The sequence below is a fragment of the Oncorhynchus masou genome, chromosome 3 (genome assembly GCF_036934945.1).
Source record: "Oncorhynchus masou masou isolate Uvic2021 chromosome 3, UVic_Omas_1.1, whole genome shotgun sequence".
Lineage (NCBI taxonomy): Eukaryota > Metazoa > Chordata > Actinopteri > Salmoniformes > Salmonidae > Oncorhynchus > Oncorhynchus masou.
This window is the reverse complement of record NC_088214.1, coordinates 35,962,367-35,989,893: the sequence shown is the minus strand read 5'-3', so window position 1 is coordinate 35,989,893 and position 27,527 is coordinate 35,962,367. Positions and strand designations below refer to the sequence as shown.

Genomic DNA, 27,527 nt, shown 5'->3' with positions numbered 1-27,527 from the left:
TCATACATATGTCATTCAAAGCAATGCTTAATTTCTGTGTCACGCTCATGACATGCAGCACTTTGGGGTGGACACCCCACCTGTCTTGACCAATGGACAAGAAATTGGATTACTTCATGAAGCAAAAATGTATTTAATTTAATAACGGAATATTTTATAAATTTCAACGTTCCACCTGCAACATGCGAAGGGAGAGACACTGGTGCCTAAGGAAGTATCGCCATGTAAAGGTTTGTTGAAAATTAGCTGTCTGACTTTCCATTACCACCGCTGTAACGGTGTATGGAAGCATTGCATATCATGTAACAATTCTGTATTTATTGCTATAGTAGATCCTATCTTGTAACTGACTGACTGATACATTTTAGCCATTAGCCAACAAATTCCTGGATAAAAAAAGAGGAAGTACACCAAATATTCAGTACCTCAGTTTTTTTTATGTCTATAACACGTTAGTGTTCTTATTACCGAGTTATACTTATAGGAGTAACAAGTACTGTATTATACAGTATTAAGAACAATACACAGTGCATCTATTTATCTGCTTTGCATATTATGATTGCCATTTCAATGTCAGACACACATTTCTCTGTCTTCTGCCTTCATGGGGCACTCCACAAACTCATAGGCCCGGTTCTGATGTGCCGATCCTGCTGCTGGAGCTGCTGGGGGGTTGTGGTGGTCTCGACTTGGGACGGGGCGGACCCCTTGTGCACAGGGAATTCTGGTGGTGGTGCTATTGCACCTGAGATGACAGGCCAAAATACATTACAACAAACAAATGAAAGCACTGATGTCATACAGTGTGTCGATGGAGGAACCTATTTTGTACAATCAGAAGCATTCACCCCTGAAAGTGGAAACTGTTGAATCAGATGTTGAACAACTAATGGTGCTTGGGGAAGGCCTATAAGTAGCTTTGTCTCGCATCGCAACATAAGGGATTCATTCTTATGTTGCGGGACAAAGACAGCCTATAAACAGACAACAGACAAATGCAAACACCATCAACAACAATAACCTTGTAAACTGACCCTCTGTGGCAGAGCTAAATCTTGTGTCTGAAGTTGTGCATAAACTGCTGTTTAGCCGTAATCAGAAGATTTTCGACTGAACTTTACTTGGAGATACTTTCTTTGTTCTCGATATGGAAGGCATTGTTGTCTTATAAACTTTTGTTTAAAAAAAAACACAAAATCCATGTTTTGTACTGAGGGACAAATGTCATCTTGTGTGTGTGGAAAATAGGAAAATATTTGTTTGTGTTGTTTGGGTCGCACTGTGTCCTCTTCTTCATGTGGCCGCGACCCTGGCGCTTAGAAATGACGAGTTCCTGCAAAGATGTTTGGAAATGCGAGAAATACGGCAGCTAAGATTACCTCGTACCGTGCAAAAAGTAGAATATTCTAAATATTTTGGGGGGAGTACCACTTGCAACTAGACACACGTTTATAAAACAACGGTGTCCTCCGAAAATGTCAAATCGGTAAATAAAGATTGGTCAACTATGTTCTGATTAGCAGCGTCGTATCAACGGCAGTCCGCAAGCTGTAACACTTAACACCGGACTGTAGTTGTATGATTTATTGGCTACACACAGTATCAACATGATTCAGCGGTGTTTCCCCTATATATTTTGTATTATTTAATGTCTGCTGAAACCAGCTTTTAAGATCAGTGACAAGTGGCAACAAAGTACATATCTTCGGACTAGTTGTATGATTTATTGGCTACAAACAGTATCAACCTGATTCAGGTCAGTGTTTCCCCTATATATTTTGTATTCTTTAATGTCTGCTGAAACAAGCTTTTAAGATCAGAGTGACAAGTGGCAACAAATGACATATCTTCCTCAGATTCGTATCAAATCATCTGAGAAACCTCCAAGGTAACTAGCGAGCCATCTTGTAATCTTGGAAGCCAACCCTATTAATAAGATGTGTGTAAGAGTTGTTAGCTAAGATACAGTAATGTTACACTAGCTAAGTTATTTTGGGGGTTAACATAGAATTGGCTGGTGATGAAATTGAGATCAGGAGATAAAATTAAACTGTCCTCGAGTCAAAGGAAGAGAACATAATTTAATGTTCATGCATTTTGGAGTAGATTGTCCTTTAAATAAATCAGCAGAAGTGACCTCACAGTAGTACAATACATCCCTGTGCCATGCCAACAGACCCCCACAGGGAGACCCGAATAGCAAAGCTTGATTTGCCCTCATGCTGGTAATAGCAAGCAGGCTAGGTAGAGCTAGGTATCAACAACTAATCCAGTAGGGGCTGCAAACGAGTGAGCTTCAATTATTCAATAGCAACGCGATGTTGCAGAGTATGTGACAAAAGTAAACACCCCCCTAATGCTAGCGTCGCTCAACGGTCCCACGCCCACTACGCTTCCTTCATGAAAATGCGTGGGCTTCCTGAAGCATTTTTAAATAAAGAGTGGGCTTCCTGTTTCATCGCCCCCAACGTGCTATATTTACATTGAAGTCATTTAGCAGACGCTCTTATCCAGAGCGACTTACAAATTGGAGTTAGGACTCCCATCACATCAGCACACAAGTCGGTTTGACGTTTGTTTAGAAACAGCTGGCTATGTGAAATAGTTGTCTATTCCTAAATCAATCATCTGAAACAAACTATTTTATTATGGTTTACAGTAATAAATATAAACAGTTGGCTAACTTGCTCACAGCAGCCTGTTTGAAGCACGGCCCACTGGACTACACAGTGAGCTGGGACCATAGAGATAGAGTACTCAACTTTGTATCTGTACCGTTACAGCGTTTGTGACAGCATGTACAGCGCAATTGAGGCAATCTCAATTTTGAAGTAGTCAATTGTCTTCTTCTAGACTCCAACAGGGTCACCAAGAGGGATCAACAAATGAAGTTGGAAGTCCCATCCAATTGACTACATTTGTGACTGACCACCTCAATTCAGTCCAACCAGCTGTGGGATGTTGACCCGTTACAGTTCTGTCCTTAACCACATCAGCAATCTCTCCACAGATTCCCAAAGAAGACAGCCTCAGTACACATACCTCTGAAAATACACAAATCACGTGAGATTAATAATAGTGCCAATCGTGTCGGAAGTAAATTAAATAATCAAAAGATGGTTGCTTATGCTTTACATACCAAGTGTTGTCATCTATTCCCTGTAGAGACGCCACACTGCTGCTTTTGTCACATGAGATGGCAGCAGCTTTCCACCAAAGTGTTTGTCCTGTGTGACGTCCTGGTAATACTATTGCATTATCCTTTTCATAGTTGTTGATGAAGTTCAACTAGGCTTGTAATTTAAAAATTGTCTTCATACTTACAAATGGCATACACATTTGTTATTAAGGCACATGAAAGTTCCCATGTTCCAAAAGGCATTTCTGCCAAAGAAAGCATTTTGATTTTAAAAAATAATGTTCAAATGTTTCTCCTGTGAAGGAGTGACGTGCAACATGCCTAGTTTCCTGAAGCAAGTCACATTTATGCCATGCATATAATGGCCTTTTGAGCACTAGAGGCCTCTATCATTCTCTATGATTTGATATCAAAGTGGTGTGTCATTACATCAGACAGTAAACTCTGTGGTTACATGTTTGTCTACTTTGGTTTGGTAGAGGTCTTTCAAATTATGTCATTAATGACCCCGACTGAAAATCCGCATTCCGGTTTCAAAAGAAATGGGATCATACAGGGAATGTATGTATTTTTATTTAACTAGGAAAGTCAGTTAAGAACAAATTCTTATTGACAATGATGGCCTAGGAACAGTGGATTAACTGCCTTGTTCAGGGGCAGAACAACAGATTTTTACCTCTTCAGCTCAGGAATTCGTTGCTTTCAGTTACTGGCCCAACGCTCTAACCACTAAGCTGCTACCCCCCCCCCCACACAATTTTTTTTATCTCAATTGCATTCTCCTCGCATCCTCTCCTTGCCTCCTTCTCAAAACCCATTGGATGAGAAAGCCAGAGGTCCCACCCCTCTGACCTTCTACTCAAATGGGTTTCGAGAAGGAGAGACGAGTATGCAATTGAGATTCTCCCAATGAGAAAAACGTGCCAACATCCCCTGCAGTAAATAAACATATGTTTTCTGGATAACTTTTTAAAATGATCGTGAGTGAATCAAAGTATTTAATGTAATTCAAATTCCCTCAAAAATACAGGCATGCATAATAGCACGTTTTTAAATTTTCTTTTTTACAACAGATGGAGGTAATAATGGTGGGCAAAGTAGCCATAAGTATAGACAAAACAATGTGATGACCAAATTACACCAAACCAAGGTTAACATCAATAATTTGTTTATGAATATTGCTCAATGCGCCTTGCCCACTGTACTCTCCCTTCGAGTACGTTCAGTCTTGACAAAATGGGAAATACAATGTTTGCAGTCCCGCATTGTCTCCACAAGAGAGCAGGACATCTCAACAGCAGACACAAGCAAACATGTATATAGTCTGAAGACTATTTAAAGCAGCTATGGACATTTAGTTATCACTTACTCAAAGAAGAGTGCATTACTAAAATGTGTTTAAAAAAAATAAAAAATATTAAAACTACCATGGCTGTAAATGTCACGATAAATAACATTCTCATCCAGAAATCCAACAGGGATTTCACATTACGAAGCTCTGTTTCAACAGTTAATAACAAAGTATGATCAATCATTTGTTAACTCTGCAAAGTTGCTTGTGTGAAGTTCTACTGTGTGTGTGTCGGTTAGACATAAGTGCACTTTCATGGCTGTTATCATAAATCACTCAGTAAGGTCACTTCTAGAAATAAAATGACACAATCTGGCATGTTTGCTATGGTTTGTCTTAATCTACCCTGATAATTTATGCACATGACTGATAATTCCTAGGCCTACTGTATGTTACAAACATGAGCAGGCTCCTGAGCAGAGAGACTTCAGTAGGAGTCTGATTAATATACATCTTTTACATTCTAATGCTGGTGAAAACACAGATTTAATGAGTAATTAAGTAAATATGTTATTTTTGTTCATATATATATATATATCATGATATTTGTGCAAGAGCCATCTTTACAGCTTCATAAACATTAGGAAAATATGTGAGCTCCTCTTCCATTCTCGTCCATGTCCGTTCATATCATTTTGGCAATATGCACAAGACACCTTTGAGTGGACATAAACAATTTAGAAACAAAAGGGTCCAGCAGACAAGAGTATTTATCTGTCTGTTTCCATCCATGATATCACACCGTCCATTCACTTACTCTTTAACTGTAATGACCAAGAGGAGACATAGTCCAATGGCTTTTACAATGTCCCCTCCCATCATGGTGGAGGAGTTTAGCGCTTGTTTAATTGTAAGTATTCTGGGCAGATAAGTGTAGTGGGAGGCAATTTACCTAGGGCTGGTCACGGGATAATAGGGACTCATGACATTTCCAGTCCATGAACCATTTGATCCAAAAATGTCCATGAACCATTTGAAGCAGACATACAATAAAATAACACCACCATTGACTTTCTCTATCCCTCAGTGCACTTTCCCATTCTGCAGCTTTTCCACATTCACCTTTCCAGGAGAACGCAGGACACCAATGCAGCCACGGGCCATTTTATGCATCCACATCACGTTCATAATGTCTAGACAGAAACTGGGGCCCATCCAGGCACAGCGGCCACCAAAGGTCACCCGGTAGAAGGGTTCCGTCCCGTACACGGCATACATCCGGCTGTAGTACAGCGGCATGACCGCTATCCTCACCAGGAAGAAGGATGCCGTCATGGCAATGCCGTTGACCATATTTGGTAATGATCTTTTTGGATAACCAAGCACTTCAAAGAACCAGCTGAAAGATAGATAGTTAGTACAGTTATGGATGGTGACAGTGTGAGATAAGAGTTGAAGATGACCGCATTTTGTAATGGAGTCATGGATATCAACTGGCATTGTTCCAGAAAGGTCACCTACATTACACATATACAGTGCCTTCGGAAAGAGTCCCCAGTATTCAATGACCAGCCCTATGTAAAATGTGTATCACTACACTACAATCCTCCACCATGATGGGAGGGGACATGGTAAAAGTCATTGTACTATTGTCTTGACTTATTCTACATTTTGTGGGTTACAGCCAGAATTCAAAATTATTTCAAATAGATCCCTGGCCCCCATCTACACACAATACCCTATAATGACAAAGTGAAAACATATTTAGACATTTTATGCAATACTTATGTAAATTAGATTTTTGTATTTCATTTTCAATAAATTTGCAAACATTTCTATAAATATATGTTTTGACATTGTTATTATGGGGTATTGTGTGTGTATATGGGTGATTCTTTTTTGTTTGAATTAAAAATGGATTAAAAAAATGTAATTAACACAACAAAATGTGGAAAAAGTCAAGGGGTGTGAACACTTTCTGAAGGCACATATACCCAGCACTTGAAAGATTTTAAGTATAATTCTTTTAACATTGCATCTGTATTTTGTCTTTGTTGGATTCAAATCAGGATAATAGTGTACAATTAGAAATGGCACAATGGTTACTCTACAAGGTTCCCTCCACTTCCCAGGTAATGTTGTGCGTGCGAGTTCTCGCACGTGCATGAGTCTATTTGGCATTGAAGTTACCTACCGCTGATTCACACAAGGAGTGGAAAGCTCTGCGACCAGACGGAAGTTAGCAAAATAAGGCAACATTCCTATGCTCTAAAAGAGAAAGAACAAAGTGCAAAGAAAATAATGGCAAGAGAAGTACTCGCAATAATATTTGAGTTCAGGATAAATAATGATCGTAAACTTACTGTACGATCTCTAAGAAGGAAAAATTGAGGTGCACTTACTGGGGTTATGACACAGTTAATAAACTTGGGTCACAGACATTTTCAAAATGTGTACAAAACGTGGTGGTGAACATTCCAGCAGTGCATGCTCATACCTCTAAGTACTGGTAAGTCCATACTGTTATTAGGCAACATGTGCTCAATGTACCACAACAGAATCCACTACAGACAAGATAGGAAGGGCCCCCCTTCTGTACCTAGCCAATTGACACAGGCCTGTTCTTTGTTTAGGCCATTTTTTGCATGTACTGTATAGGTAGCATGTTAGAGACACAAGACTAGGTTAATTGATCACACATTAGGGATGCACGATATGTCGGTGAACATATTGGAATCGGCCGTTATTAGCTAAAAAAAAAAAATGCCAACATCAGTATCGGCCCAATGTCTAGTTTAGCGCCGATGTGAAAAACCAATGTCAAAGCTGATGTGTATACCTATATAACGTAGGTACATGATGTAATGACGCCGCGTAAAATGTTGTGCTACACCTGCAACACAGCATTCCTAACCTAGCCCACAATGTCTGCTGTGTGGATGGAGCAGTCAACAAGTTGAGCAGTCATTTGAAAGAGTAAGAAAATTACAGTGAGACAACTCAAAGGCGAAATCCATTAACGCTAAGATAATGGAATTCATTGCCCTTTATAATCAATCGTTCCCTGTCTTGGGTGATGTTGGCTTTCGCGACTGGTCGAACACACACTAACGTTACCAAGTACATTATTGTTCAGATGCTGCTCTGCCGGAGTTAAACACTGCTATTAGCTTCACGACATACTATGGAATGCCGTTTGGGTCTTTGCGTGTCAAAAAATACACACGTCAAATAACACTATTTGACAATAACACTATTGAACACTACGGTTAATAAGCTTTAAATTTGACACGTCAAATAACACAGTTCTATTAGAGAATGTTGTGTGTTTTGAATATGCACGTGCAAGCCATGTGCCACCAATACTATCAGTACCACTGTCAAAGCTGTACAAAAGTCTGCAAACGAGCAAACACCAGCCACAAACGATGTGTTTACAATACCGCGTTGGTAATAAAGCATTATTTGTTTGACCGCAACTTCTGGGGTAGCTAGCTTTAGCTTGGTACCTAGCTAGCACAAATACAAGCAGCCTGAAAACAATGACCAATAGAAACTGCAGTCATTTTCACTATTCTTAGCAATGATTTAGGAATCCTTGTGAGTAAGTATTAGCTAGGTAGCCAGTTGTTCGCCTATTGAAATTGAACTTCAGTTCATGAAAATAAATAGCAAGCCAGCTACTTAACCCTGTTGCCCAAAGCTAACGTTATAAGCAGCCAGCTAGCTTCATCTGACTAGTGAGGGTCGAATGGACTGGGTTATGTGTTGTGAAGCTAGCCACAATAAGGATTAGGCACAATCGTGGAATTTGCGGTTTGCCTTCAAAATAAAAGTGCCCCTTTGAAAGTGATGCAGGTCACAATTGGTGGAATCATGCCATATTTAAACTAGGTAATGTTAAACAAGGTTGGATTGTGAAGCAATGGAATATCAGTCTACTCGGTGACACCCACAGAACACAACTGTGAAGAGTTCATACAAATATTAGCGTTGCAGCTCTTATCGTGGGACTATGACTGTGGGAAATCACCTCCCCAGTCAGCATATTGTGTATTGACATTCATATTGCACTGTACAGCTTTATCTAAGGATTGGGGATCAATGAAATGGGGTAACAGTCTACTCAATACCCAAGATATTTTTTCACAACGTCCTCCTCAGAGTTATCAGACTCCAAAACATCCACGCAGTATTGTTTTTTGTCTTGAATATTGTTCAATACACATAGGTTGACAATAAATGTGTCTCAATTCACAGTTGTTTCAGAGTCCCGCAATAAGAGCGACAATGCTAATGTTCTCTGGGTGTCACTGAGTAGACTGATACCTCATGTCATTGATCCACAATCCATAGGTAAGGCTGTACAGTGAAATAAGTATGCCCCCAATGCAAATCTAAAAAATAATAATACATCCAGTGTGATTTCAACAGATTTTTGTCAAATTAACAACAAAAAAATCATCATATTACTCCAGTGCTAGCCTCTCTACACTGGCTTCCTGTTAAAAATAGGGCTGATTTCAAGGTTTTACTACTAACCTACAAAGCATTACATGGGCTTGCTCCTACCTTTCTTTCTGATTTGGTCCTGCCGTACATACCTACATGTACGCTATGGTCGAGGCGCAGGCCTCCTTATTGTCCCTAGAACATCTAAGCAAACAGCTGGAGGCAAGGCATTCTCCTATAGAGCTCCATTTTTAGAGAATGGTCTGCCTATCCATGTGACTGACGTAGACTAGGTCTCGACCTTTAAGTCTTTATTGAAGACTCATCTCTTCAGTAGGTCCTATGATTGAGTGTAGTCTGGCCGAAAGGCACTGGAGCAACGAACCGCCCTTGCTGTCTCTTCCAGGCCGGTTCCCCTCTCTCCACTGGAATTCTCTGCCTCTAACCCTATTACAGGGCCTGAGTCACTGGCTTACTGGTGCTCGTCCATGCCGTCCCTAGGAGGGGTGGGTCACTTGAGTCACTGACGTGATCTTCCTGTCCGGGTTGGCGACCCCCCCCTGGGTTCGTGCCATGGGGGAGATCTTTGTGGGCTATACTCGGCCTTGTCTCAAGATAGTAAGTTGGTGGTTGAAGATATCCCTCTAGTGGTGTGGAGGCTGTGCTTTGGCAAAGTGGGTGGGGTTAAACCCTGCCTATTTGGCCCGGTCCAGGGGTATCGTCGGACGGGGCCACAGTATCTCCCGACCCCTCCCATCTCAGCCTCCAGTATTCATTCTGCAATAGTTTGTGTGTCGGGGGGCTAGTGTCAGTCTTATATCTGGAGTATTTATCCTGTCTTCTGTGTGAATTTAAGCATTCACTCTCTCGGAGTACCTGACTCCTAGGACCATGCCTCAGGACTATTTGGCCTGATGACTCATTGCTGTCCCCAGTCCACCTGGTCGTGCTGCTGCTCCAGTTTAAACTGTTCTGCCTGCTGCTATGGAACCCTGACCTGATCACCAGACTACCTTGTCCCAGACCTGCTGTTTTCAACTCTCTAGAGACAGCAGGAGCGGTAGAGATACTCGGGATGATTGGCTATGAAAAGCCAACTGACATTTACTTCTGAGGTGCTGACCTGTTGCACCCTCTACAACCACTGTGATTATTATTATTATTATTATTAGACCCTGTTGGTCATCTATGAACATTTGAACATCTTGGCCATGTTCTGTTATAATCTCCATCCGGCACAGTCAGAAGAGGACTGGCCACCTCTCATAGCCTGGTTCCTCTCTAGGTTTCTTCCTAGGTTCCAGCCTTTCTAGGGAGTTTTTCCTGGCCACCGTGCTTCTACACATGCATTGCTTGCTGTTTGGGGTTTTAGGCTGGGTTTCTGTACAGCACTTTGTTACATCAGCTGATGTAAGAAGGACTTTATAAATACATTTTATTGATTGATTGTCTTTTGTTGATTTTATATAACATTCCAACCTCGTTTAGCATTATCTATTCAATTATGGCATAATTCTACTATTTGTATTCATTTGCATCACTGTCAATGACATACTCTTATTTTGAAGGCTAACTGCAAAGTCCACTATTGTGGCTAATCCTTATTGTGGCTAACTTCACATAGATGGGTCCGACCACCATTAATTAATCAAATAAGAACTGTTTTATAAATTAGGGTTATTTTAGATGATGACACCTAGTTATGTAGTTAGCTAGCTAACTATAGCTACTGAAACAGATTGTCGTTTTGCTATGTTGCATCCATGAGCTAGCTAGCTTCTTTTTTTAATTAAAATTTTATGACCAGCACTGTAGGTGCGCGAGACAACTTTACCAGCATCATAGCATACGTATCAATGAATCGTTGTGACATATGAAATACGAGTGATAGTGTAATAACTACATACAAGAATTCATAAACGCGTTAAGTTATTATGTGACGTGCAGTCACATTCAGGTCTTGATTGGTCAACAAGCTTATTTGACACGTCAAATAGTGTTATTTGACGTGTATCTTTTTGACATACAAAGACCCAAACAGAGTTCCATAGAAATCCTGGTTGAGAATGAAACGACTGAACAAATGAACAACCAAACAGCAAGTAAGTGAAAGAAATAGGTTTTGATTATGTTTTACTGGTAATGAGGACATACGTAAATGCCAACAAAATAACTTTTTGGGCAGTGTGGTGCGTGTATGTAACCTTTAACTAGGCAAGTCAGTTAAGAACAAATTCTTATTTACATGATGGCCTACCCTGGACGACGCTGGGCCAATTGTGCGCCGCCTATGGGACTCCCAGTCATGGCTGGATGTGATAGCCTGGATTCAAACCAGGGACTGTAGTGATGCCTTTTGCACTGAGATGCAGTACCTTAGACCACTGCGTCCATGTGTGTGTGTTAACTATTTAACTTTACTAGAATGCTTAAAAGGTCGCAATTTTGGGGGGGGGGGTGTGGCAAGGAAAAGATTGGATATCGGTATCGGCCAAAAATGTTATATCGGTGCATCACTAACAGAAATACACACACACACGTTAGTGGAGGAGAGACAGAAAAAATACATACATAAACAAAACAGAAGTGCAACTAGTGAGAACTGACACAATTAAAAGCCCCCATCCCAACATTGAAAAAGAGAACAAACACTCTAGAGAAAATAAAAGATGTATGGACTAACTATGTGGATGACGTAAATTAATGTCATGATCAATTTCATAACCTTTACTCTACAATCCATTTTAACATTACCTCAAAAAGGGACCAGTAATTAGCCAGTAGAGTTTACTAAAATAAGTCAGTGGTAATTTGGAAATATATGAGAGGTCCCTTTCTTTGTATAGTTGTATAGGTTGTAGGGTTGAAAGGTCAAAACAAGCAAAAAAGGCAGCATGCACCAATCACCATTACAAAGTGAAGAGAAGGCTTCATGCTGTATAGACAGAAAATCTACAGGATGGTTTACTGGGACACAGATTAGGCCCAGTCCGGGACTAAAAAGCACTTTCAATGGCGACTCTCCAATTGAGCATGTTTTCTAGTCCAGGACTAGGCTGAATGTGTCCTGGAAACCCGCACTACAAGCCATCACGTTCCATGCAAAAAATGGTCCCAATTGTCATCATCGTTAGTCTTAGCAGCCACTGAACCTGATGGCCCAGAACACCTACACAGGACAGGACCAAGAGTGAACCGTCATTCATCTATCTACCTACCTAAACACACTGTTGTCTAGCTTTCGGTGGTACATCAAATAAAGATAAGCAATAAATGCAACAAAAACAAAGATTTTCAGTCCAACTAGCTTCCAGATATTTCTTCTGACTCATACATGCACAAAAGACAGTGCAAAGTGTCCTTCCTCAATAAAACTCCAATTGTCAGCCCAATGCCTAGTTTAAACTCTATCCTTAGCGATTTTTATATCATACAGATACCATTGAACAAGCAACATATCAAAAGTGCTTGACAACTGTAGCTACTTACTTACACTGCACTTTCCAAAGAGGGGAGAGAAACTATTTACAGTGTTCCATTACTGGGTAATACTGCAGTAAAACACGTTTTGCAATGATTAAAACTGAGTAATAACACTTGTAGCAATGTACTTATAGGTCAATTACACAGTAACAACACTGTAAATCAAAGTGTTCCAAATACAATGCTGACTACAGTGGAACTCTACTATTTCATCACTGACCAGACCTTTGTTATCCACTCTAACCCATCCCATCAAACTACATGGCTGTTCACCCTTGGCCCATGTCCCTTCCCCATCTTGCCTGCACATTCTGCTCTGGGTCAGTAAGGAACTCACCAGTACATAGTAGTAAGCATACAGTGCTGCCAGGTGGTGGATTACAAAAAACTTGTCCCATATCGCCCGCCAATAGTAACATATGAGCAGCATATCTGCAAGACAGACAAGGGAGATAGCTCACTGTATGGGTCAACATAATCCATGGGAATATGCAAAGTAATACAACGGTTAGACATGTCTGAAGTGGTAGACCCACCTGATAGGAGGTAGCCACAGGTTATGGCCACATTTATTTTCACCAGTGACGGATCTCCCCTATAGGCAAGATAGCATAAAGCACATGTTGAAAATATGATAAGAAAGCATGGTGTCAAATGTACAAAATATGACTATTCTACCAAGGATTGCACACTTAGTAGTCAGGGAGATTCTTACCAGACAGGGTCTTCATTGACTGCATCATCATGAAGTAATATGTAGAGACAAAAAAGCCCCACTATCAAAGCGTGCAATGTAGACACAGTTCTAGAAAACACAAAAAACAGACACAAATACACATAAAAGCATACTTCCTTAAACGTAACATTTGGCGGCAGCAGTGGGATTCCATGCATATGGACAATTCTCTCGACAACGATATTTGAGAGCGTCTACGCTCAGAAATATGCTTCAACTGGGAAAATGATAATACAATAGGTTTTCTGATAGGAGCTTAGATTGAATAGTCAATAATATAATTTCTCAGAGGATCAGATGCTGTACCTGGAGTTCCACTCTATGGTGTGTCTGGGACTGAGACGGTGGTACCCAGGAAAGAACTGAGCAGAGATCCAGGGGCTGACAAAGTGGAACAGACACTGGAACGTCACAAAGCTGGTGGCGGCGATGGACAGGACCAGCGGAGAGAAGCTCTCCATGATCACTCGTTACTGAGAGAGATAGAAAAAACAGACAGGGGAATGTGAGTTCATAGAGTGTCAAATAGGAGCGTGAGATATGAAAACATACAAGTCAAGACTACATCAACTGATATTTTATAGTAATACACTCACTCAGAGAAAAATATGCAATAGTTTCTCTCTCAAAAGGACAGGTGTCAATTATTGGCACCCCTAAAGATTCTTATAAATAAAATCTGCTTTTTAAAATTATTTTCACCTTTAAAAAAAAGGTCAAATGCAGCCATTTTTAATCTCTACATCAAAACATTTCTGGGTAACAATTAAGTACCTTACTGTGATTGTTTTAAATAAAAAAATTATCAAGCAAAAATAAAAATACTGGGGCTTCTTAGCAAAGAGCCATTTCTCATGCAATACTTTTGCTAGGACTGTCTGGGAGTGGTCTAAGTCGGGAGGGGAACATTTTAAAATAGCTGTTATTGGCAGAGAGGTTTGAAACTCTGTCTTACTGGTCTATTAACTAATTTACAGCCTGTAACCAAGCAGCCCAAAACAAAATCCTGCCAAAAGAGGCTGACATTTGAGGCAGTCTTTTCAAACAGCTCTTACAATAAAAGCTCATTATCAGTTTTACAATATCACAGTATTATTCCAAACTCAGTGTGGAAATCAAAAGGTTGGAACTGGTTCAGGGAACAGAAGTGAAAACAAGCAAACTTTTTGAGGACCTGAACCCGAAACAAAAGTGACCTACACTGTTCAGGAGCAGAACAGTTATTTTAAAAGCATTGGAACCGGTTAATAAATTTTTTTACATTCCAAGCATTTTTATTCCAGCCCCCCCCCCCCCAAAAAATGACCAAGCAAAGCCCTCACTCTGTCACTCAGAAACATATTCCAGCATCTGTGGTGAGTTTGCTAGCTGGAAAACTTTGCCAGTGGCTTGCGTAGGGTACCTGCACCTCCCCGCTGAAGCATAGGTTACTGCAGCCTACTGAGGACGTTACAAGCATTATAAAATCAAATAAAATCACATTGGATTCATTAATTACAAAAAGGTAAGACGTGTTAATTATAGTGCTGCTCTGCACACACACAGTTCCTCCATAAAAGACACTCCTCTGTAGGTATAATTCAGATAATGCATGTCATAACAAGATGCCCAGTGATTCAAGGCAAGCTTTCTTCATCCTCCCTTGCGTGCAAAATGTCAGTTGCACCACGCAGTGAGGAAGATGAAAAAGCCAGTGGCCAAAGTTGGAGAATTACCGAACTTGGTTATGTCTTCATGTCACCCAAATCCCCAAATCTACAATATTCCATGCCAATAAGCTCTTTGGAAGGGTTGCCAGAAAAAAAGACTATTGAGAGCAACCAACAAATGTAAACACCTGGAGTTTTCTAAACAGCATTGGTACTTGGATTGGCACCGGTGCTCTGGTCAGATGACATGAAAATAGAGCTCTTTTGCCACGCACACCAGTGGTGAGTTCAAAAGAAGGATGCATATGAAGAAAATAATCTCACTTACTGCAAAATATGGTGGTGGATCTTTGATATTATGGGACTGTCAACAGATTCATGAACTCCTCCAAGTACCAGGACATTTTAGCAAAAAACCTGATTGCCTTTGCCAGGAAGCTGAAAAATCCACTTGCAGCCAGTTTCCAGCCAGACAATAACTCCAAGCACTAATCAAAAACCACAAAGAAATGGTTAACTGACCACCAAATCTACATTTTGCAATGGCCAACTCAGTTTCTAGACTTGAACCCCATTGAAAACATGTGGTTTGAATTGAAGAAGGCAGTCCATAAACACAGACAAAAGGATATGGAAAGAGTCTGCATGGAGGAACGGTATAAGATCCCTCCCAATGTGTTCTCCAATCTCATTAAACATTTTAGAAAAAGGCTTAGGGCTGTTATCCTCACAAGGGGAGGGTGCCGGAGTATTGAAAACAGGGGTTCCAATAATTGACACCAATCTTGTTGAGAATTATTTGTATTACTTGTAAAACAAAATATATTTCACTTAACAATTGTATTAGTATACATTTGTTTAAACTATTTGAGCATACAATATAGCTCAGTATTTGAATGAGTTATTTTATACAGTCATTTTTGCTCATCTTTATCAAGGGTACCAATTATGTTGAACTGCATGTCATCACCTGCTTCTGCAGTGTCTGACCTCGGGGCCAGGACCCATCTATTTACCACCGGCTGCCTTGAAACAGTGGAGTATTTGCCTATTCCTACATATTATTTGTTGATTTAGCCGCGATATCATGTTAAGGTCATAATCAGTCCATGGGTCAGCCAAAGCCACATCTCATGTACTCCCCCACTGCTTCACAATAGACCAGTCACACTCTCACTCATGTGGTCATCAGATCCATTGGTGAAGGGGCGTAGTAGATGGCCCTGACCTTCTGTTCACCTGTCATTACTAAAGCTGGAGCGAACATATTTTACGTGAGGATTTATTTGGTGAGAGGCATTTTAGGAGGAAGTGAAACTGTATGGCAAACTGCATTCCTAAAAGTTACTTGAAGCGTTTCTGTATTTCTTGTTTTTTGAGGTTCTCAATCATAGAATAACTCAAATTCTGCTCGACTCACTACTAAGAATAATATGTCCATGTAGAAGTGTGGATTCCTGAAAATGGTGAGAAATATTCCTAGTGCCCTTAAGAAAATCGGTGAATGAACGAAACCTCACCTTTAGCTAACAGGAGTGGGCCGACCAATCATACTTGTAATCAACACTTTGACCGCATCTGGCTCTGTGTCAAAATCGCCGATGGTCTGTAACTAAATACAGGGACACAAGCAGATCCCCCTACATGTCCCCACAGCCCTAAACCCCAACCCTCCTCCACAAATGAAAGGAAACATGGGGAACCTCGCCAAGCTCTCCTCAAGTGTCTGGGTCAGGCAGTTGTTGATCACAAGTGAACCTGTCTGAACTAGCCAATGACTGAGGAAATATAAGAAATTGTGGAATAGCCTAAATTGTGGTCAGACAGAAATCTGAACAGCTGACCTGTTTTAAGATAGAAAAGGTATGCTATGTCTACTTTAACTAAAGCACGAATAACTACCGTACAACATTATCTCTACTGTAGACACCGAGTACCGTATACTGTAGTACTGGGTTATGAGGCTAGATACTGTATTGACAGCAGTCCATAAGACAATAGCATCACTTAAGTGTGATAATGATAGGTCAATACAGGCAGACAACTGATACAAGGCAACCATATCGCACACCATTGACAGAAGCATACTGTACTTACCCTCAAGTCCCTGTCGTAGTTTCTAAGCAAGGCTATTCCCCCGAGTAGAGGTGCAACATGGAGTAACAACTTGCACTGGCAATGACACCCTATAACCGTCCCGTCAACGTGCGCTACAGGAGTGCGAGTAAGTGCATTTCAAGGGGAATACCATTTCCGAATATATAAATATCCACCGTGATGTCGAAACCCAGGCTGTGTACAAGAGAGTACTCGTAAAACTGGTTGCCCGACATATTTAGGAAAAATGACTCTACATCGCAACGCAGGCTGTGTAGATCAACAATAGGAGTTGGTCGAAATACGGACAACCGCTTTACACCTAGGCTGAGATTTTTATATTGACTAAAAGGTAAACGCGTAAAACTGGTAGCGCGAAATATTTGGGCTGAAATGACTCCAATGACTTCAGCATTTGTTCATGCAGGAGAAAATGTAAACAATCCTGTTTTGACTCTTTTGCTTTAGCTAGTGACGCTGTCAACTTACCTTGTTTTTCACATAGTCACGAAATGGCTTTGAAATAGCCTAATCATAACGCTGCCTTTCCACATTTTAAAGAAAACTGATGCTCAAGTTAATACAAGCGAGCTATATTTGGAATGACTAGGCCTATTCCTTTGTGGCTTTTTTTCCCCGAAAAGATTTAGCCTAAGCCTGTTTTGAAAGCCACTGTTAGGCGATGAATTCATCTGATGTTTGACAGTTGCACCCAGATGTGGGAGGTAAGCTACTTCTTGTTTTGTTTTTAACAACAGTTTTTACAGTCTATTGTCTTCTAAAGTCAGATATCTATCTTCCTCCCTCCATTTCGCACCTCTCCCTGTATGTCGCTTCTGCTTCTGCTGCTTCTTCTTCTTCTTCTTCTTCTTCTTTGGTGGATTTGTTTTATGGCGGTTGGCAACCAACTTTAATGTGCACTACCGCCACCAACTGGACTGGAGTGTGGACCAGAAACAGGGAAGGCTCCGACTATAGCTATTTAACAAAAAAATGGATTCAGCCACAAACATATTCAGCCTGTTCCCACTTGACACGTGTCCAAACTTTTTACAATTCTGGCATTGCAGTGGATTGTACACAAACACTCTCACGGCGTATTTTATATACCCCAACTTTACATGCGTCGGTAGCTCTTCCTAAAACATCCGTAATGTGCGTGTGCGTATTGTGTGACGACATATATTGTTATAATCTCAGAGTTAAAATGTACATACATTATTTTTTGTAGAGTTTCCTATTGGTCGATTCCAGTTACGGCCGGAGCCGTTTACGATGAGGCAGGACAATCATTTTGTTCATGAGCATGGCCTTATTTCTATTACAGCGTGATGGATGACTGTCATTCATATTCCATTCAGTTCAATGTAACACATCGATAGGTTTTCTCTATACCCATCACGAGTTTGCTACAAACTAGCCTATGAATTAAAGTTTACAATGTAGGTGCCCACATGTTGGGAGAAAAAATGTAGATGACATACTGTATCCTGATGACAGATCCTCAACACAAAACTTGCAGAACAATATGAATCTTTTGTGAAATTCACACAAGACCAGATCATGCGAAGGCCTGCTAGTTATGTCTCTTGAATTCCCCATCGATGAGGTACCAGCTTTTCTCACAAGATGGCTGCTCTTCTACTGCCCCTTCCTCCACTAGATTTGTGAATTTTTGACAGACAGTGGCAGTGGTATGGACAGACAGTGGCACATTCAATACCGGCTTGCACACTCTTGCCTGTATCTAGCTTATCCAGGGTGTAATCATTAGTCCAACAGTTATTCTAAAATTCAGATATTTTTTATCCCTGCTTCCGTTTAATAAATGTTTTGCAACAGATTCGGCGGAATGAATACTCTGATCACGCATAAACACAGTTCACTTTCATAGCACCCACATTGTATTCCTTCTCTCCTCAATGCACTCTCCTCCTCTCACCCTTTCCCTTCGTTTGTGTACTTCAATGAACAACACATCAGCTGTATGTCACCAGCCGAAAAAACCTTTCCAAGCCAAACCATGCCATAACCACTACACACAGCCTACACCGTTGCCCCCATATTTGCTAAAGTAACATCCTAGTCAACATAGCTTATAGAACTAATGCGCAAGTAAATCCACTACAATCATTAATGTCACAGTGTATAGTCAGTAAGCAGTTACACCGGCGGGCCCCGGTGGCAATAAAATAATAAAACCAAAAGCTTACCTTGACTTGGAAGAGTTCCGGTGTTGTGTTGGATAGTCATAGCCAGCTAGCTAACATAGCATACCTTTGTTTGAGCCAGGTGTTCGAGTAACTAAACTAGCCAGCTGCATTTGCTAGCTAAGTAAGTGAAACTGAAAGTGAAAAAATATGAAAATCTCTCTCTCTCTCTCTTGCTTCTTCATTTTTTAAGAAATTAATTTGTTGAAAACAGTTCAGCTATTGTCTTTCTCTCTCTTTTAGTCAACTAGTCACCACATTTTATACACTGCAGTGCTAGCTAGCTATAGCTTATACTATCATTACTAAATTCATTCTCTGACCCTTTGATAGGGTGGACAACATATCAGTTCATGCTGCAAGAACTCTGATAGGTTGGAGTACATCCTCCGGAAGTTGTCATAATTACCGTGTAAGTCTATGGAAGGGGGTGAGAACCAAGAGCCTCCTAGGTTTTGTATTGAAGTCAATGTAGCAAGAGGAGAATGGAAGCTAGTTGTCCTCCGACTACACCATGGTGCTACCAAACAGAATGCTGTTGAGGCTACTGTAGACCAATTTAAAACAGTGTGGTTTAATTAATTATTTGGTGACTATATTTAGTATAGGTTTATCTAAAAATGATAACTTTTTAAATTTTTCACTGAGAAGGATGGTCCTCCCCTTCCTCCTCTGAGGAGCCTGCTCCACTGGTCGGTTTCGGATTTTCCAAGTTTTTAGTTGTGTTGAACGTGGAAATAAGAACTGTGTGGAGTATCGTACTACTTTACTGTATGCCATTCACCCATAGCATGTCATTGAACCAGTCATATAAGTAAACAGTGTTGTGGGAACGCTAATGCCACAATATGACCAACATATTCAGTTGCTCTCTTGTCCTCTATCCAGTTGCTAGTCGACTTGATAAAGGACCAGACAACCCCCAGTGAATCCTTGTGTTCTCTGGAGCAACTGTCTACTTCTGATTGTGTTGCAACAGCTACTCATGATTGATGTAAAAAATAATCAACTGGGGCTGATATGCTTGATCCCTTCTTATTACAGCTTTCTGCTCCATTGATTGCGGAAGCATTAACACATATTTTTAACTTGACAATTATATCAAGTACTATCCCTAGAGTTTGGAAAGCAGCCCATGTACTTCCTCTACATAAAGGTGGCGACCAAAGTGATTAAAATAATTATCATCCCATTTCCAAACTCTCTTGCTGTCACGCCCTGAACTTAGAGATCCTTTTATGGCTCTATTTTACATTTACATTTACATTTAAGTCATTTAGCAGACGCTCTTATCCAGAGCGACTTACAAATTGGTGAATTCACCTTCTGACATCCAGTGGAACAGCCACTTTACAATAGTGCATCTAAATCATTTAAGGGGGGGGGTGAGAAGGATTACTTTATCCTATCCTAGGTATTCCTTGAAGAGGTGGGGTTTCAGGTGTCTCCGGAAGGTGGTGATTGACTCCGCTGTCCTGGCGTCGTGAGGGAGTTTGTTCCACCATTGGGGGGCCAGAGCAGCGAACAGTTTTGACTGGGCTGAGCGGGAACTGTACTTCCTCAGTGGTAGGGAGGCGAGCAGGCCAGAGGTGGATGAACGCAGTGCCCTTGTTTGGGTGTAGGGCCTGATCAGAGCCTGGAGGTACTGCGGTGCCGTTCCCCTCACAGCTCCGTAGGCAAGCACCATGGTCTTGTAGCGGATGCGAGCTTCAACTGGAAGCCAGTGGAGAGAGCGGAGGAGCGGGGTGACGTGAGAGAACTTGGGAAGGTTGAACACCAGACGGGCTGCGGCGTTCTGGATGAGTTGTAGGGGTTTAATGACACAGGCAGGGAGCCCAGCCAACAGCGAGTTGCAGTAATCCAGACGGGAGATGACAAGTGCCTGGATTAGGACTTGCGCCGCTTCCTGTGTGAGGCAGGGTCGTACTCTGCGGATGTTGTAGAGCATGAACCTACAGGAACGGGCCACCGCCTTGATGTTAGTTGAGAACGACAGGGTGTTGTCCAGGATCACGCCAAGGTTCTTAGCGCTCTGGGAGGAGGACACAATGGAGTTGTCAACCGTGATGGCGAGATCATGGAACGGGCAGTCCTTCCCCGGGAGGAAGAGCAGCTCCGTCTTGCCGAGGTTCAGCTTGAGGTGGTGATCCGTCATCCACACTGATATGTCTGCCAGACATGCAGAGATGCGATTCGCCACCTGGTCATCAGAAGGGCGAAAGGAGAAGATTAATTGTGTGTCGTCTGCATAGCAATGATAGGAGAGACCATGTGAGGTTATGACAGAGCCAAGTGACTTGGTGTATAGCGAGAATAGGAGAGGGCCTAGAACAGAGCCCTGGGGGACACCAGTGGTGAGAGCGCGTGGCGAGGAGACAGATTCTCGCCACGCCACCTGGTAGGAGCGACCTGTCAGGTAGGACGCAATCCAAGTGTGGGCCGCGCCGGAGATGCCCAACTCGGAGAGGGTGGAGAGGAGGATCTGATGGTTCACAGTATCGAAGGCAGCCGATAGGTCTAGAAGGATGAGAGCAGAGGAGAGAGAGTTAGCTTTAGCAGTGCGGAGCGCCTCCGTGATACAGAGAAGAGCAGTCTCAGTTGAATGACTAGTCTTGAAACCTGACTGATTTGGATCAAGAAGGTCATTCTGAGAGAGATAGCGGGAGAGCTGGCCAAGGACGGCACGTTCAAGAGTTTTGGAGAGAAAAGAAAGAAGGGATACTGGTCTGTAGTTGTTGACATCGGGGGGGGTCGAGTGTAGGTTTTTTCAGAAGGGGTGCAACTCTCGCTCTCTTGAAGACGGAAGGGACGTAGCCAGCGGTCAGGGATGAGTTGATGAGCGAGGTGAGGTAAGGGAGAAGGTCTCCGGAAATGGTCTGGAGAAGAGAGGAGGGGATAGGGTCAAGCGGGCAGGTTGTTGGGCGGCCGGCCGTCACAAGAAGCGAGATTTCATCTGGAGAGAGAGGGGAGAAAGAGGTCAGAGCACAGGGTAGGGCAGTGTGAGCAGAACCAGCGGTGTCGTTTGACTTAGCAAACGAGGATCGGATGTCGTCGACCTTCTTTTCAAAATGGTTGACGAAGTCATCTGCAGAGAGGGAGGAGGGGGGGAGGGGGAGGAGGATTCAGGAGGGAGGAGAAGGTGGCAAAGAGCTTCCTAGGGTTAGAGGCAGATGCTTGGAATTTAGAGTGGTAGAAAGTGGCTTTAGCAGCAGAGACAGAGGAGGAAGATGTAGAGAGGAGGGAGTGAAAGGATGCCAGGTCCGCAGGGAGGCGAGTTTTCCTCCATTTCCGCTCGGCTGCCCGGAGCACTGTTCTGTGAGCTCGCAATGAGTCGTCGAGCCACGGAGCGGGAGGGGAGGACCGAGCCGGCCTGGAGGATAGGGGACATAGAGAGTCAAAGGATGCAGAAAGGGAAGAGAGGAGGGTTGAGGAGGCAGAATCAGGAGATAGGTTGGAGAAGGTATGAGCAGAGGGAAGAGATGATAGGATGGAAGAGGAGAGAGTAGCGGGGGAGAGAGAGCGAAGGTTGGGACGGCGCGATACCATCCGAGTAGGGGCAGTGTGGGAAGTGTTGGATGAGAGCGAGAGGGAAAAGGATACAATGTAGTGGTCGGAGACTTGGAGGGGAGTTGCAATGAGGTTAGTGGAAGAACAGCATCTAGTAAAGATGAGGTCGAGCGTATTGCCTGCCTTGTGAGTAGGGGGGGAAGGTGGGAGGGTGAGGTCAAAAGAGGAGAGGAGTGGAAAGAAGGAGGCAGAGAGGAATGAGTCAAAGGTAGACGTGGGGAGGTTAAAGTTGCCCAGGACTGTGAGAGGTGAGCCGTCCTCAGGAAAGGAGCTTATCAAGGCATCAGGCTCATTGATGAACTCTCCGAGGGAACCTGGAGGGCAATAAATGATAAGGATGTTAAGCTTGAAACGGCTGGTAACTGTGACAGCATGGAATTCAAAGGAGGCGATAGACAGATGGGTAAGGGGAGAAAGAGAGAATGACCACTTGGGAGAGATGAGGATCCCGGTGCCACCACCCCGCTGACCAGAAGCTCTCGGGGTGTGCGAGAACACGTGGGCGGACGAAGAGAGAGCAGTAGGAGTAGCAGTGTTATCTGTGGTGATCCATGTTTCCGTCAGTGCCAAGAAGCCGAGGGACTGGAGGGAGGCATAGGCTGAGATGAACTCTGCCTTGTTGGCCGCAGATCGGCAGTTCCAGAGGCTACCGGAGACCTGGAACTCCACGTGGGTCGTGCGCGCTGGGACCACCAGATTAGGGTGGCCGCGGCCACGCGGTGTGGAGCGTTTGTATGGTCTGTGCAGAGAGGAGAGAACAGGGATAGATAGACACATAGTTGACAGGCTACAGAAGAGGCTACGCTAATGCAAAGGAGATTGGAATGACAAGTGGACTACACGTCTCGAATGTTCAGAAAGTTAAGCTTACGTAGCAAGAATCTTATTGACTAAAATGATTGAAATGATACAGTACTGCTGGAGTAGGCTAGCTGGCAGTGGCTGCGTTATTGACACTACACTAATCAAGTCGTTCCGTCGAGTGTAATAGTTTCTACAGTGCTGCTATTCGGGGGCTAGCTGGCTAGCTAGCAGTGTTGATTACGTTACGTTACGTTAAAAGAACGACAATAGCTGGCTAGCTAACCTAGAAAATCGCTCTAGACTACACAATTGTCTTAGATACAAAGACGGCTATGTATGTTTGGTCAGGGCGTGAGTTGGGGTGGGCATTCTATGTTGTGGGTTCTATGTTTTCTTTTCTGTGTGTTTGTGGTTCTCAATCAGAGGAAGCTGTCTATCGTTGTCTCTGATTGAGAACCATACTTAGGTAGCCTTTTCCCACCTGTGTGGTGTGGTTAGTTATTTTCTGTTTAGTCTGTTTTGCACCTGACGGAGCTGTTTCGGTTGTTCTTTTGTTGTTTTGGTTATTCAGTGTTCAGTTAAATAAAGATGATGAACACGTACCACGCTGTACCTTGGTCCTCACCTTCTTCCACTAACGGCCGTTACACTTGCCTGGCAAAAATCCTGGAATCATTGATTAATACTCAGCTTAGATCCCTTTTAACTGCTACATCTTTTCTGAATGTAAAACAGTCAGGGTTCAGACAAGGTCATAGCACCATCTCTGCTACTTCTATGGTTTTAAATTATGTCATAAATTGTTTAGATACGAAGAAATACCGTTCTTCCCTCTTCATTGACCTGTCCAAGGCATTCACACTGTGGATCAAACCTTAATTATTCAGAAACTCTTTACGATTGGCTTAGATCGGGCTGATTTGAGAATTATTTAAAAGACAGATCAGTGTACTTACTGATGGCGTTAAATCAAGATTTCTAAACATAAAAGGTGTCCCACAGGGTTCGATTCTTCGTCCAGTTCTTTTCACTATTTATATTAACAGCATTGGTCTATTTGTACAAAACTAACTTTCATCAAGAATGCAGATGACACTATATGCTACTACACCTACGGAGGCTCAGGCTCTGACTCTTCAATCTGATTTTACTACCTTGCAGAAAGCCTTGGTTGACCTCTAGTTGGTACTAAATGCTGGTAAAACCAAGTACATGTTTTTTGCCAAATCATGTAATAATGTAACTGATTTGTGCATAACTACGTTAGATGGTGCCCTCATTTTTTGTGTCCCCGCCTATAAATATCTGGGCATCTGGATTGACGAAAAGCTATCTTTTAAAAAGCATGTTGACGAGTTAGTCAAGAAATTAAGAATTAAGTTGGGCTTATTCTATAGGAATAGGGCTCTATAAGAATAGTCTTATGACATTTTAACAAAATGGTGGGCTGGTGGGCTTCATTAAATAGTAGAAAGCAGATAATTATATACATGAATCCAGCTACAGTAACAGTGTTTTGAAGCCCTTGGACACAATTTATCACAACGCACTTTGTATTATCACATCTGACAGTTTTGACACTCACAACTGCATCGTTTATAATAAAGTTGGTTGGACCTCACTAAAAACGCATAGGTCACATTATTCTGTTTTTGTTTATAAAGCCTTACTCAATAAACTCCCAATTTACTTAACATCATTGTTGAAATATAGAGACTCAGAAAACTACACTAGATTCCAAGATTGGTTATTTAAGGAGACTCCACGTGTATCCACAGAGTTGGGTAAATCTGCCTTTTCCTACCAGGCCCCAATCATGTGGAATAATCTCCAAGCAACGTTTCATTTGGATATGTTGTTGTCTCTGGGTCAGTTATGAAGAAAGACTAGGAATTTTTATATTGATACATGTGTTTGTTTGATTGTTTCTATAATATTTGCTATTTAATTTAATACATGTTGTGTTTTAAATTGTGAATAATTGTATTTTCTGTATTGTTCCCAGGGCACATTTGCAAATGAGACCTGGGGCTCAAAGTGTTTACCCTGGTTAAATAAAAGTTCATACAAAATATAGCTGTTTACAATCACCACTAGATGGTGGGATTCCCTTTCTGTTTTTCACCTGCTTTATTTCACCAACACAAACGTTTCCCACTGACGAATACAGTATTTACACATTCTTGAGTAGTCTCAAGCAAACTGAGGAATTTTTACATGACATAGCCAGCTTATGTGATATTATATCAAATTAAAGTACAGCAACACTCATAATGTGTTGCTTCATGTATGATTAATAGGCTACTGTATGCATGATTTCCTTCATCAATTAGGCTACCTGAGGTTCCTCTACATAAGTGAATATGATTTGAACATGGTTTAATATCCAATGTTATGCCATGAGCTGAAGTATATGACTACTCATTAATCTAGCCGATGGTTTATACTCACAAAATAAATATGTTCCGTTACAAAACAAATCAGCATTCCAAGAGGCTAATTACCAATAGCATCAACTGGCTTACAGTATTAATTCAGAAACCTTGATTTGTTCTGGATAATATTTAACCAAACTAATACCAAAAATCTCTCTCTGCATGTTCCGCAATAACAATATTACAAAAACTCTGCATGTTCTACAGGCCAACCGCTTTGAGGATAATACAGTGCCACCAACACGGCCCGTTGCAATGAACTGTGGGCTCTCCTTCTCCCTGGCAGATGGGAATAAGACATTTATACGTGTTAAACCTCGCAGGGCTGCCGGCCCAGACGACATCCCCAGCCGCGTCCTCAGAGCATGCGCATACCAGCTGGCTGGTGTGTTTACGGACATATTCAATCTCTCCCCATCCCAGTCTGTTGTCCCCACATGCTTCAGATGGCCACCATTGTTCCTGTACCCAAGAAAGCAAAGGTAACTGAACTAGATGACCATCGTCCCGTTGCACTCACTTCTGTCATCATGAAATGCTTTGAGATGCTAGTCAATGATCATATCACCTCCACCTTACCTGTCACCCTAGATCCACTTCAATTTGCTTACTGCCCCAATAGATCCACAGATGATGCAATCGCCATAACACTGCACACTGCCCTATCTCATCTGGACAAGAGGAATACCTATGTAAGAATGCTGTTCATTCAACGCCATAGTACCCACCATAGTACCCGTCTGGCTGCATAACCGCCTGGCACGGCAACTGCATCGCCCACAACCGCAAGGCTCTCCAGAGGGTGGTGCGGTCTGCACAGCGCATTACCAGGGGCAAACTACGTGCCCTCCAGGACACCTACAGCACCTGATGTCATAGGAAGGCCAAAAGATCATCAAGGACAACAACCACCCGAGCCATTGTCTGTTCACCCCGCGACCATCCAGAAGGCGATGTCTTTACAGGTGCATCAAAGCTGGGACCGAGAGACTGAAAAACAGCTTCTATCTCAAGACCATCAGACTGATAAACAGCCATCACTAACACCCAGAGGCTGCAGCATACATACAGACTTGAAATCATTGGCCACTTTAATAAATGGATCACTAGTCACTTTAATAATGCAACTTTAATATGTTTAAGTATCTTGCATTACTCATCTTATATGTATAAACTGTATTTTATACCACCTATTGCATCTTGCCTTCACCACTCTATCATTGCTCATCCTTATATTTATATATATATATTATTATTCCATTCCTTTACTTAGATTTGTGTGTATTGGGTAGTTGTGGAATTGTTAGATTACATGTTTGATATTGCTGCACTGTCGGAACTAGAAGCACAAGCACCTCGCTACACTCACAATAACATCTTGCTAACCATATGTCATATGTCACAAATACAATTTGATTTGAACCTGTTATTATTGTAAATGGGGCCACACATCTGATGAAGTACATAGGATGAAGTGTTACCTTAATTATGAGAGCTAATTACTCAAATTACTTAACGAATACCTCTGAGATAAGATTTGCAAAGAGGTTTAGAAAGTGTAGATCAATCACAATACTTTTTAATGGTTGTCAAAACTTTTAAATGTTTAATGGTCATGGTACAGAGGGCTGAATGAAAAGTGTATTGTGAAAGTCAAGGAAATT

General features: G+C 42.0%; 1 protein-coding gene across 5 annotated transcripts; it reads right to left on the bottom strand.

Annotated features, from left to right (window-relative positions):
• Positions 1 to 4,101: 4,101 nt before the first annotated feature.
• Positions 4,102 to 19,156, bottom strand: LOC135515524 (TLC domain-containing protein 4-B-like). Of its 5 annotated transcripts, XM_064939161.1 has the most exons (8): positions 17,337 to 17,703; positions 14,424 to 14,541; positions 13,408 to 13,574; positions 13,081 to 13,170; positions 12,902 to 12,960; positions 12,703 to 12,797; positions 6,625 to 6,698; positions 4,102 to 5,829 (listed from the first exon to the last, which is right to left on the bottom strand). In XM_064939161.1, the coding sequence occupies exons 3-8, from the start codon at positions 13,560 to 13,562 to the stop codon at positions 5,514 to 5,516; spliced, it is 789 nt and encodes a 262-aa protein (XP_064795233.1). In that variant the 5' UTR covers positions 13,563 to 13,574; positions 14,424 to 14,541; positions 17,337 to 17,703; the 3' UTR covers positions 4,102 to 5,513. The 5 variants fall into 5 exon arrangements, with proteins under 5 accessions (XP_064795233.1, XP_064795242.1, XP_064795226.1 ...); XM_064939170.1 differs by lacking the exons at positions 14,424 to 14,541; positions 17,337 to 17,703 and adding an exon at positions 19,061 to 19,156; XM_064939154.1 differs by lacking the exon at positions 14,424 to 14,541 and having other exon boundaries at positions 17,665 to 17,753.
• Between the last annotated feature and the right edge of the window lie 8,371 nt (positions 19,157 to 27,527).

Excerpts from the sequence above, each read along its gene's own strand:
- LOC135515524 (XM_064939170.1), bottom strand. The coding sequence starts at position 13,562 with ATGGAGAGCTTCTCTCCGCTGGTCCTGTCCATCGCCGCCACCAGCTTT. Across the intron at positions 12,961-13,080 it reads GTCAATGAAGACCCTGTCTG|GGGAGATCCGTCACTGGTGA; the intron begins GTAAGAATCTCC and ends TCTTGCCTATAG. Across the intron at positions 5,830-6,624 it reads ACTCCTTGTGTGAATCAGCG|CTGGTTCTTTGAAGTGCTTG; the intron begins GTAGGTAACTTC and ends TCTATCTTTCAG.